Source organism: Doryrhamphus excisus, linkage group LG1 (assembly GCF_037039965.1).
Source record: "Doryrhamphus excisus strain RoL-2023G ecotype Guam linkage group LG1, RoL_Dexc_Guam_v1.1, whole genome shotgun sequence".
Lineage (NCBI taxonomy): Eukaryota > Metazoa > Chordata > Actinopteri > Syngnathiformes > Syngnathidae > Doryrhamphus > Doryrhamphus excisus.
In genome coordinates, this window is record NC_136357.1 from 28,518,471 (window position 1) to 28,532,158 (window position 13,688).

The 13,688-nt window shown below is 38.9% G+C and overlaps 1 protein-coding gene across 2 annotated transcripts in view; it reads right to left on the minus strand.

Annotated features, from left to right (window-relative positions):
* Positions 1 to 12,030, minus strand: part of crtc3 (CREB regulated transcription coactivator 3) — a 28,953-nt gene extending 16,923 nt beyond the window's left edge. For both annotated transcript variants that reach the window (XM_078793227.1, XM_078793225.1), the window contains exons 1-4: positions 10,938 to 12,030; positions 7,112 to 7,222; positions 5,538 to 5,668; positions 1,234 to 1,293 (exon numbers count right to left, since the gene is read on the minus strand). In XM_078793227.1, coding sequence (XP_078649353.1) covers positions 1,234 to 1,293; positions 5,538 to 5,668; positions 7,112 to 7,222; positions 10,938 to 11,069 — 434 coding nt within the window. In that variant the 5' untranslated portion in view covers positions 11,070 to 12,030. The remainder of the gene's footprint in view (positions 1 to 1,233; positions 1,294 to 5,537; positions 5,669 to 7,111; positions 7,223 to 10,937) is intronic.
* Positions 12,031 to 13,688: the final 1,658 nt, after the last annotated feature.

The window sequence follows — 13,688 nt, forward strand, 5'->3', positions numbered from 1 at the left end:
GTACACCCTGGACTGGTGGCCAGCCAATCACAGGGCACATATAGACAAACAACCATTCACACTCACATTCATACCTATGGACAATTTGGAGTCGCTAATTAACCTAGCATGTTTTTGGAATGTGGGAAAAAAACGCATGCACGGGGAGAACATGCAAAATCCACACAGAGATGGCCGAGGGTGGAATTGAACTCGGATCTCCTAGCTGTGAGGACTACATTTAGCCCTCAATTTAGTCACGTTTGTCTATAAGGCAAGGAAGACCATTGATCAAATTTACTTAAGATTTGTCAGATCAAAATACAAGACTTCTTCCTGAATCTGCACTCTCAGCATCATAAAACCCATGCATGCACGGGGAGAACACGCATATGAAAAAATTACACTAAATGGCAAAGGCACTGTGATCCACGGTAGATCATTAAAAATACACTTTTGGATCAAACAAAATGTTGTCATGGAAACGGTCCTCAACTTATCAAGTGTAAAATCAGCCATCAACAACAGCATAATAGACCAAACATGCGTCCCTTTATCTATCTTAAACCAAGTGTTTGCGTTATGTGCTTTGAGTCACATGACTCTGGAGCAGAAAACACACCCACTCTGAGAGCCCCGATGTTTGGTTGCTCTGTGATTACGTTTGTCAGCCAACCTGTTTTGTAGCATCAACAAAGCCAAGAGGGTGTGGGCCATATTCACGTCTCCAGCGAGCTGTTACATTGAGCTCAACATAGAGCCGCCTGTTGAGCGTCTGTGTCGGCATGACAAACACACAAAAGTAAACGTGGAGGAGCACGCGACCGAAAAATTTTTTTTTAACGCTTTACAGGCATGCCGTAAATAAATGACATGTATTGTCATGGCAGATTATGGAGGCGAAATGTGTGCTTATATTTGATAAAATAGGAACAAGCACCCAAATAAGTTGCATTGCAAGGTTTATAATGTGCGTAAAGCATTAATTTCAAGAGGCTTTATTCGATTCACCATATATCAAGGGGCATACAGCGCATCCAAATCACAATTTTCCACCTCTCCACAGTGTAAATAATTAATTTGCAGTTCAAATCCCGCCACACACACACACTACAACTTATATATTACATGTTTACACCTTAATTCTGACTTTGTGGGTTATTTTGCCATCTCATCCTATTATGTATGATGTTGACTTACATAGAGAAAAAGAAGAAGAAGAAAAAGAAGAAGAGTTGAAAATAAGACACTCACCTTCTCCAGCTGTTGTCGGGAGGCGGGGAGAGGTATACTGTTCCATACGGAGAGCTCTCCATGTGGATTTTGGTCAAGGACACTTTTTGGCAGGATGTAAAAATGCCGTATATATATATATATATATATATATATATATATATATATATATATACACACACACACACAGTGTGTATATATGTGTGTATATACACACACACATACATACACACACACACACATAATTCACATATATATATACACATACATATACATCTTTATACACACACACATAGAAATACACATATGTATATACGCACACACACATATGTATATACACACACACACATATGTATATACACACACACACATATATATATACACACACACACACACATAAACACACACACATATATATATACACACACACACATACACATATATGTATATACACACATATGTATATACACACACACACACATATATATGTATATATGTATATACACACATAATTCACATATATATACATACATATACATCTTTATACACACACACACACACATATGTATATACGCACACACACACACATACTATGTATATACACACACACACACACACACACATATATACACACACATATACACATAAACACACACACATATATATACATATATGTATATACACACACATGTATATACACACACACATATATACATACACACACACACACACACATATATATATATATATACACACACATATATACACACACACACATATATATGTGTAGACACACACATATACACATTCACACACACACACACACATATATATAATATATACATATTTGTGTATATATATATAATATATACATATTTGTGTATATATATATATATATATATATATATATATATATGTATTGTATTTCTTGTATAAAATATTGTTAGTATTTGTGTGAAACGAAATGCCAAACGGCCAACCCTCGTTCTCGTCATTCCCTGCGCAGGCACTGACATGACAATTGAGCGTGTACAAAGTATTTTCCAAAGTGTGAGCCGGCTATGCGGATATATACGGCAGCGCCGTCCTGTCAGACCGGGGGCCTTCAATGAAGAGGAATACCCTCTGTAGCAATGTGACACAATCAACCAACAAAGCTTCCATTTCAAATAAGTTGAATAACTCCACAGTGTTCTTCGTATCCTGCATCCTGGAATGTGATGAGTGAACGACCACGTCTTGCTAAGAAGACAATGGAGGTGAGAACCGTACTGGTGTCTCACAAGGAAGTACATTGTATCCTTGTTCGGCTTCCTGGGTTTACATTCTAACACTCATCCCAGACATAACATCCAGTCAAAAGGAGTGAAAATTCTCACTTTGTGCTTTATTTTGGTTCAATGAGAAGCCTTTCTGTGCCGCAAACTTCTACTGTGTGACATCTCTGTGTCTAAACATAAGGGTTCATTACTATTAAATATCGAAAAAAAAAATGCCCAGGAATAGGAACTAGAAGCTGCTATGAGGTCACAACACAGGAAGATTTTTTTTCCCCACTTATCACACAACACATTGACGGGCCATTACAGTTTTTCTCGGTTGTTTACACACAATTTGTGATGCCTGAGACACAATGACAACAACATAAAACCAATGCACCAACTCCATGAACCAAGTCTGCTAAACTATAAGCACAATTCCTGCTTTACACTCAGACCTGCAGATCTACAACACGCTTTTTTTCCAAAACACTACACACAATTCTCTGAGTTTTGGCACAATTTTCATGAAGTAAAAACTTCTTGTTTTCATAAAGAACACAACGCCACTCAAAACAGTCAAATTAATATTCCTATTATTCACACAGACTCATCACATGGGTAAACAAACACCTGTCACACATTTTTACAATTAGCGCTCTAACAATGAGGGAGGCTGGGCAAAGGGTCAGAAATCCACACAATCCCCTTTTTCCAAGCTATGGAAGATGCATGTGGAGACATTCCAGCGGATGCTTTCCATGGCTGGATTTGCCATGCTTAGGCGATACAGTAAAGTCTCGTTATATCGATATCGGTTATATCGATTGTACTGCTTATTACGATACTATTTTCATTTCCCTGCAAATTTCTAATCTTTTATGATATAATTAGTTCCGGTTAGTACGATACCCGGTTATTACGATAATCCGGTTACTATGATGCCCTTTTCATCTCCCGCCAACCAATTTGGTCTGTTTATATCAATACAAAAGCAGCTTAAAGCTGAATCAATATTTGCTTAAGGATTTCAATACCACCATTAGCGAAATCTGTAAACGGCGTATTGTTTGATTTTCGGCTAACACCGTTTCGGCTTTTCCACCGACGGACGGTAATTAGAGGATTACAGGTAATTAATATGAGGTAAGTATTAAACAATCTTTTGAAGTAAAGGAGTAAATATTTGTATAATTTAGAGGGAAGATTCAGTGAATAGACTTGCAATATCGCTTGCAATAATCACCGTTTTTCATATGTACATGCTGGCGTTCGTGGATGTAATCACAGTGTTTTACACTGTGATTACATCATATCGTGGTTTGTGTGCCTCATTTGGAGACAAAACACCATTTTGAGAAGAATGAAGACTGTTTTGGTTGTAAAGTTTCATTTTGCAGGAGAATTGAGGGGTTTTCAGAAATGTGTGAGTGATTTTTGGATTTGTGTGTAGAGTTCTGAGAAGATGAGGCATCCTTTCAGAAAATGTGTTTAAACAATCGAGAAAAACTGTAAATCATTGCTCTCGAGAGGCGGATAATAAACACTCCCCCTCACACACGAGGGCGTGCTGTTGCATCAGCGCGCAATGTATGTTACATGCAAATGAAACATATTGGGTGCGAATCCATATCACACAATATAAATGCCCCTTCGTTTGTCTTCTGGCAACCTGTCGGGCCGAGAAAGACATGGATCCCAGTATTAGGAATGCATCAACAAAGACGTTTATTGAAAGATAAATATGAATTAATCTTTGGAAGCTACTGTGGGTTCTGTAGTAATCACTAGGTAGAGATAGAAAATTTTCAGTGCGGGTTATTGTGTGTAGCTGCTCTATAGGAGTCCACAATAGGTCCCCTTTATTGAACTTTAATGTTCAAAGAGAGAAATTATGACAGTGATAATGACGTTGAATTCATTTTTACCAAGATTTTGGCTTTTAAAGCTGAGCTTTTAAATATTTCTTTTTTTTTGCGTGTCTCACGCTCGTTTTTTTTCAATTTTTTTTCCATTTGATGTTTGCTAAATACAAGGATGAAGAGTCTTGAACCAGTCATGATGTGCTAAATATATATCACTATATTGACACTTACTATGGTACCCATTATGTCATTGGATGGTCATATAATAAAAAATAAAAATAAATAAAACTAAAACCTAAAATAAAATAAAACTAAAAAAAGTAAAATAAAAATAAAATAAAATACATAAATAACTACATGGGGTGTTGTTGCGGTTTAGGGATCTGGGGCCCGGGGTTGCATGTTTTATTTTTAAAATAAACAAATAATTTAATTTAATTTAATTTAATTTAATTTAATTTAATTTAATTTAATTTAATTTAATTTAATTTAATTTAATTTAATTTAATTTACGTATTTACTAAACTATATTAGGAAAGCAGGAAGTGAACAAATGTAACTTATTGTAAAAGTACCAGATGGAGGGGTAGGATTTAATAAGCTTTGCTTCTTCCTACTCCTTTTGGACATGTGGAACTGGGAACTGATTATGTGATGCATTCAATTGTAATCTGATGCATGTTCAACTGAAATAAAACCATCACCATTACCATTTTGAAGCTCTAATATTTTGATCAGGAGTGTACTTCCTACTACTACACTGACTGTCAATCCCTTGACAAAGTATAGAGGCTCAAAATATTAAGAATGCTCAATTGATATTTATGGTACAAAAACGTCCATTGTGTCTTCGCCATCCCAACAATAAGCCTACAGATTCTGCAGATTCTAATCTCTTTTCCCATGAAAAAAAAACCCTCCCATTCACATATCGTGACTGTCCATTCAGCGTATGCGGAAAGCCTCCAACAGTCAATGTCCTTCAGGCATAAATCTTGCTCGCCATCTCCGCATCCTTTCAGTCAACATGATTGAATGTAGGCTATATAAGAGGCTACATTCACACAGACAGACATTCTTAAACCTGCAGGATATACTTTCATTTCAACCACATGCTTAGCCGGGCCCAATTCCACACAGCACAATGACAAACACGATACGTTCAATGTCTGACGGTTACTTAGACCGGTTATGGAAGGATATCTGCCGCCCGTGCTTGTCGATCGGTCTGCGATGGGGAGAGTTGATGCGGTTGCGTTCCCTGTGGACTCGCTCAACCAGCCCATGGTGGCGAGTACCTCTGACAGAATCCAACCCTGATGGGAAGCCACCCTGAAAAATATATTCAAATTATATTAATAAATCCTCACAGTTTTATGGACTATTATTAGTTTAAAATGTTATATTTAAGAAAATTGACCTAAATTGAGCATTTTTCAAGCATAAAAATTGCTAAATAAAGTTAAATGATACAAATAAGGCATTCTGAAGATGCATTCAAAGAGTTTGTGATGTGTAGTATTCTACACTGGTCACTAGGTGTCACCAATGTTACATTTAGCAGACCTCCATAGTTCCTCCCCATATTGTGATTGACACCAAAATAATAATCCAACATTTTTTTTTTTTTTTAGATGAGTCTTATCCTGCTTATCCTCACGAGGGTGACAGGGGGTGCTGGAGCCTATCCCAGCTGTCTTCTGGCGAGAGGCGGGGTACACCCAGGACTGGTTGCCGGCCAATCACAGGGCACATATAGACAAACAACCACCCAATCTCCTAGCTGTGAGGCCTGCGCGCTAACCGCTAACCAGCCATCATTCATTCATTCATTCATTCATTGTCTACCGCTTATCCTCACAAGGGTTTGCGGGGGGTGCTGGAGCCTATCCCAGCTGTCTTCGGGCGAGAGGCTGGGTGTATACACGCTGTACTGGTGGCCAGCCAATCACAGGGCACATATAGACAAACAACCATTCACACTCACATTCATACCTATGGACAATTTGGAGTCGCTAATTAACCTAGCATGTTTTTGGAATGTGGGAGGAAACCGGAGTACCCGGAGAAAACCCACGCATGCACAGGGGAGAACATGCAAACTCCACACAGAGATGGCCGAGGGTGGAATTGAACCCTGGTCTCCTAGCTGTGAGGTCTGCGCGCTAACCACTCGACCGCCGTGCCACCATTAACCAATATAGTAGACATAAATTATAGAAAATATGATGTCTTAGACATAGATTAGATATAACAAACTCACATGTTGGCATTGACAGCGTACTTCCTGTGGCAGCCATTCTCTCATCAATGGAATGTTACGACACCTAGCATGTTTTTGGAATGTGGGAAGAAACCGGAGTACCCGAAGAAAACTCCAACACAGAGATGGCCGAGGGTGGAATTGAACTCGGGTCTCCTAGCTGTGAGGCCACTTTTCCACCATGTTGCTTATTTAATTAAAAGTTGTGTACCAAATATCCCATATAATGACGTAACGGGCCCATATATGTGTAAATATATATATATTTTTTTCTCTTTAAATTTAATGGGTGCGGCTTAAAAACTGGTGCATTCTGTAGTCCGGAAATTACGGTATTTTTATGTCTCCGCACGTCACAGCATGTAAACTCATGACTGGAGCAAATCATTTCAATGACGCGCATCGTTATTCACGTTAATCTCTAAAATATTGCACCAACCAGCCAAGGTCACGTGGTTGAAAACCCAGCAGTGGTATATTTGTACTGCACTGCAAAGTACTGATCACCCCACCTGAAAGTCGGTGTTGGCGTTGCCAATCTGATTGACGTTGGGCAAAGACCCTCCGTAGTACTGCGGTCGCGGTTGAGATAAACGAAGCTGCTGGATCTTCTGGAACTGCACCTGTCAGTCAACCAAAAAAAACATATTATAGAGAATGTTGATAACAGTTGATTGTTGATAACTTTAATATTCTGAAGCAGGGATACACAGCGAATGCATCTTCAGACAAAGTGGAGTGCACTTCTTGGCTGCCGCCACTGGGGGCGCTGTTGGCTCATTCTTAACGAGTTTGCGGTCTAAAGACGGTTTCTGAGCCTACATTAAAAAAAGACCCATTCTGATCCGTGAGCAGCATACTTACAAAAAACACAAGGTTCCTTGTTGTTTAGTGGTAAGCTAAAAAAAGAACTGCAATCAAAAAGTAAAGGATTTAATGAAAATAATGGCTTCTTTCTTAGCCCCACTTCCTAAAGGCCAATATTTGACATTTTTCTGCATTATCAATGGATCTGCAAAAAGTGAAAATAAATGCGATAAACACTCCAGAACTAAATCAGAAGACCAGCGGAAAAATAATTATTTACATGTAAAATGCCAAAAAAAAGAAAGATAAAAGAAGAGCAAGAGATTAAAAAAAAACTGCATTTAAACTCATATGAAGTGTTCATCGCACTGCACTGTTTATGATTTTAAAGCTGCGGCTCCGGCATCGCCGACAGGCCCAGCGGCCACTAATGAACGCCTGTGCTCGACCTGAAGCTCCATCATTAAAGCGTTCATTAATTAAAGCGTTTATTAATGGCGTCATATGGTTATTAGGCTGCAAGCAGCCTCGGTAAAGACCTTAATTTTGGGTCCTTAATTTGGCAAACAAAAACTCACTGGAGCCTGCAGCAAAGCTTTGTATATTCCGACAGCTTGTTCACATTTCCAATAAAATTATACTCAGATATAAATAAATAAAAAGTAAAAAAAAACACAGAAGACATTCAACGCTAATATTCTCTATTAATATTCGGCAAATCTTAGTATAATAATGTGTTGCTCAGTGGGAAAGCGACTTCGACGTTGTTATTGTAGGAGCTCACACTGAAGAACTATTTTCTTGGCATAGTGACACAGCGCTGATTTATTTTATGAGTACTACTACTACATTCATTCATTTTCTACCGCTTTTTCCTCACAAGGGTCGCGGGGGGTGCTGGACCAGCTGTCTTCGGGCGAGAGGTACACCCTGGACTGGTGGCAGCCAATCACAGGGCACATATAGACAAACAACCATTCACACTCACATTCATACCTATGGACAATTTGGAGTGGCTAATTAACCTAGCATGTTTTTGGAATGTGGGATGAAACCGGAGTACCCGGAGAAAACCCACGCATGAACGGGAATTGAACCCTGGTCCTCCTAGCTGTGAGGTCTGTGCGCTAACCACTAAACCGCCGTGCCGCCACTACTACTACATACTTTATCTAAACATTCATTCATTTTCTACCGCGTATACTCACAAGGGTAGCGGGGGGGGGGGTGCTGGAGCCTATCCCAGCTGTCTTCGGGCGGGGTACACCCTGGACTGGTGGCCAGCCAATCACAGGGCACATATAGACAAACAACCATTCACACTCACATTCATACCTATGGACAATTTGGAGTCGCTAATTAACCTAGCATGTTTTTGGAATGTGGGAGGAAACCGGAGTACCCGGAGAAAACATGCAAACTCCACACAGAGATGGCCCGAGGATGGGATTGAACTCAGGTTCTCAGCTCTCCTAGCTGTGAGGTCTGCGCGCTAACCACTTGACCGCTGTGCAGCCTGGTAGCTGAACCTATTCCCATACCTATTCCCGAGCCTCTAAATACCGTGATCCATATTACTAGAGCCCTCTAGACTAGGGATCGACCGATATGTTTTTTTTCCGGCCGATGCCGAAACCGATTTTTTTTTCCTTTAGCCGATGGCCGATTTTGGCCGGCGGAAAAATATCTCGGCGAACCCACGCCCGTATTGGCCGATACCGATTCAAGTAAAGAACGCAAATATCGGCCGGCCGATGTATCGGTCGATCCTTACTCCAGACATGAAAAAAACCCCTCATAGTCCCCTTTTACACTCACTACAAGACTCCATTACAGACTTTCCCGCTGCATACAGTGTACTACTGAGTTCTTGAGTCGCAGGCGTAAACATGAAAGCAGCCAATCCTAATCCCAGTTGTTTATGTAGTGTTAGATTCCAACCTCAACCTTGTGGCTGTGCACAGGTCACCGACAGTCCATGCCTGAATGAAAACTTCCAATTGCTGTGGCCTCAAAGCCACATCCTTCTTCATTGACCACCTCAGACATCATAGGAAGAGCACAATGTAACGCAATGAGTAGACCATTTTATAAGAAATTAACTATTCAGTACATGGTTGCTAGGTCGGCGTATGAGTTGTCAGTCATCCAGATCATGGAATCTAGGCGACTACTTCTTGGTTGACTTAGTTGAATGACCTGTCGTTATGCAAAACGGTCATTCGCCGTCACATCTGGCAACAACGTACTCATTCAATCATCATTTATCATAGAAAGTAACAGCTCTCTCTCTCTCTCTCTCTCTGTACAGTACATTCATGGCCATTCTTAAGACGAGTCTAAAGACAAGTCAATAAATCAATGCGATCGTTCCTCCCACAGGCTGATGAATGATAGCCAGCACGGCTCATTGGACGTCATTCTTATGACATTGCATGAGTTATTGCTTAAATGATGAAATTACATGGTTCATTAAATTAAATTAAAAAGAATTAGATCACATGTTAGTATGAAGCGATTGGCACAATATATATATATATATATTTTTTTTTTTTTATTGTATTTTTAGAAGTTGCGGCGGACATTACGGATGCTCTTCCCAGATTGCACACTCCCTTTGGAGTACTTAAATGCATCCCTAAGGGAACTGATGCAGATGTTAAGGAACCACTTTCCCCGTTTCCTGTTTCCCTGCTGGCTGCAATTTTGAATGTGGTTCTCAAATGACAAGAACTTGCACGACTCGGGTACTCGATTCGTTCAAGTTGCCTTTCACACAACTCTGTACGCAGAAACTCACACTAATCGGGTATCCAATATAATGAAGATACTTATCAGCTGGTGTGCAGAGAGTCCCATGAATCGGGTACTCGATTGTACCGAGTCACTTGTCAGAGTGCTTGCACAGAAGTTGTGAATCGGGTATTCAATTCACTCAAATCGCCTGTCACATTGTGCATTCGCAGAACCTCGCATAAATCGGGTATCCGATTCATTCAAGTTACTTGTCAAACAACCCGTGCACAGAAGCTCGCATGAAACGGGTACCCGATTCATTCAAGTTACTTGTCACACAGCCCGTGCTCAGACACTCGCATGAAACGGGTACTGGATTGCATTGATTCACTTAACTCACATTAATCGGGGTATCCGATTCATTCAAGTTACTTGTCACACAGGCGGTGTTCAGACACTCCCATTGAATGGGTACTTGATTGACGTGAGTCATTTATCAAAGAGTGAATGCGCAAAAACTGGCATGAATCGGGTACTTGATTTACTCAAGTCAATTGTCACAGAATGCGCGCTCGGAAACCGGCATGAATCGGGTATCCGATTCAATCAAGTCACTTGCAACCCAGCGCGTGCACAAGAACTGTCATGAACCGGGTATCCGATCACACATGCCCTCCCTCCCACCCCACGTGCCAATTCAGTTTAAAAAAAAAAAACCTCGCAATTTTGAACGACTCGTTCATGACTCGCGCAACTCCATTGAAAAACACAAGAGAAGAAGAACCAGTATCTTACCCTCGAGACAGTGAGGTCCGTCATCAGCTGTTCGAAGGCCCGCGTCTCTTCCGCTTGCTTCTGGTTGTGCAACGCTATCTTCTCGCTAAACTTCCGGGGGTTCGAACCCCCTGTTCCCGGGGAGCCGGACATGGTGCCCCCCCCTCCACTATTGAAGCCCTTCAGCGACTTTGAAAAAAAGCTGAATCAACGCTCTATTTTTTTAAGATCCATTACAAAAAAGTCAAACTAAATCAGAACTTGATTTAAAAAAAATAAATAAATAAAAGTTGTCACAACTGAGTTAATTATCTGCGTTGATTGTAAGACTTGAAATGAAGTTAATAACGCAATACGAGTTGATATTGACACTCTATTTCGACTTTAGCTGTGAAAGCTAACACAACATAACACGGAACACGAACGGAGTAGCGAGTTAGCTAACCTAGCTAAACGGACTTGTCACATCCACCTGTAACGTTTTCACACACACACGCCAACAAAAACCACATTGCCCACCCGTCGACGTTCTAATTCGGTAAACGGATACCGAACATAAATCGACGTGAGTCGCACTTAAAGGGTTTAGCTTGAAATACTCTACAAAGTATATGCTACGTTAGCCGGAATCTTGCTAACAGCGTTAGCTTAGGAGCAATGGAGCTTTTCTCGCTAAGTTGGATTTCAACAAGTGTCCGCCGAGCTTATCCGGGACTCACTCCGTGGGTCGACTTTCTCCAGTGGGGCGGAAAAAAACTGTTTTTCCACTCACATATATACACACACACACACGTAAGTGTTCACACTTGTTCCCACAAATCCATACTTTAAACGCTAGATGACAGCGGGAATGGAGTCTCTTGCGTTAATCCACGGGCAGCACAGCAGACCTCAAACTCCGACCCGACGACCCCATATGAACATAAACACCAACTCCGGAGGATCGAAAGTCATCAGTTGTTGTCAATTGTTGTGCTAAGTTTCCGCTTGTCGCGTCGCCATGTTCGTCGTCGCTTGACGAGGCTTGTTGCAGCAACTCTAGTCCGATGGCTTTTTTATCTCCAGCGCTGAGAAAAACATTACCTCGTTAAATTCCACCCATTCCCCGAAACACCACACGGGGGCGACAAATCGTCGGCCGTGATAAAGGGATCAGGTTAACTGCAGAGTGGTATAATATGTATATAATTCAACATTCTAAAACAGCACACTGTCTCCAATTTAATATTTTTTTAAAAGCCCCGTTCCCCCCCAATATTTTTTTTGCTACATTTTTAAATTATAAAAAAATAATATGGCCTTACCTCCGTTTTAATGGTTACAAAATGCTTCTGCATATGTAACAGCTACCAATATCCTCAGTATTAAAATTGATGGGGTTGAGCTTGGAACGGTTATTTATGAATGAAATATTTTCATAGTCATAGCATGACTATGAAAGCAAAATATTATACTATAAATATAGAAAATATATAATAAAAGTCACAAGTGTGAGATAAAGTCAGAACTATGAGATAACAAGTGGAACCTATGAGATATATAGTAAAATTTATGAGATAAAAAGTATAAATTATGACATATAAAGTCATCATTATGAAATTAAAAATTAAAATTACAAGTTAAAAAAATCAATTGAGATAAAAAGTCAAAATTATGATGTAAAAATTATGATAAAAGTCATAACAATTAGCTAAAAAGTGGAATTTTTCAGATATAGTCAAATATATGAGATAAAAAGTATAAATTATGACATAAAAAGTCTTAAATTATGAGATTAAGTCATCATTGTGAGATTAAAAATTCAAATTATAAGATAAAAAAATCAATTGTGAGATAAAAATGAGATAAAAAGTCATAACTGAGATAAAAAGTAGAATTTATGAGATATACTCAAATATAAAAGATAGATAAAGTCATCATTGTGAGATTAAAAGTTCAAGTCAAAATTATGATAAAAAGTCATAACATTAATCTAAAGATTAAAAAGTCAAAATTACAAGATAAAAAATCAATTGTGAGATAAAAAGTCAAAATTATGAAAAGTCATAATTATGAGATAAAAAGTAGACATTGCCAAATAAAGTCCTAACTATGAGATGAAAACTAGAATTTATGAGATGAAGTCATAACTATGAGATTAAAAGTGGAATTTATGAGATTAAAAAGTATAAATTATGAGACAAAAATTCACAATTATGAGATAAAGTCATAACTGTGATAAAAAGTGGAACTTATGAGATAAAAAAAGTCGTAATTATGAGAGATAAAAAAAAGCAATAATTATGAGATTAAAACATTGAAATTACAAGATAAAAAGTCAATTATGAGAAAAGAGGTCGGAATTATGAGATACACCTGCCGCATAATTCTGACTTTTTGTTCCATAATTTAGACTTTTTCAACTCTATCTCATTATTTTGACTTTTTATCTCATAATTCTGACTTACTTAACTCAGAATTGTGACTTTTTATCTCATAATTATAACTTATATAAATGATAACATAATTTTTTATATACCCATACTACCAAGCAGTAGTGCGCCAAAGAAAAGGAAAGCCATTAACTAAAAGTGGAAGTGAAAACGGCAATGAAATTTAAAATTGAATGAAATTTTGGCAGCTCTTTTGGTCCCGACTGCTTGACTGTTGCAACCATCAAGTCTAAAGTAGAATTCATGTTTTTCATGTGTTTGAGTATTTTTTGTATTTGTATTTGTGATGCTAATCAGGCTCTATCAATCAGCTCAGCAAAAAAAAAAAAACAACACAATC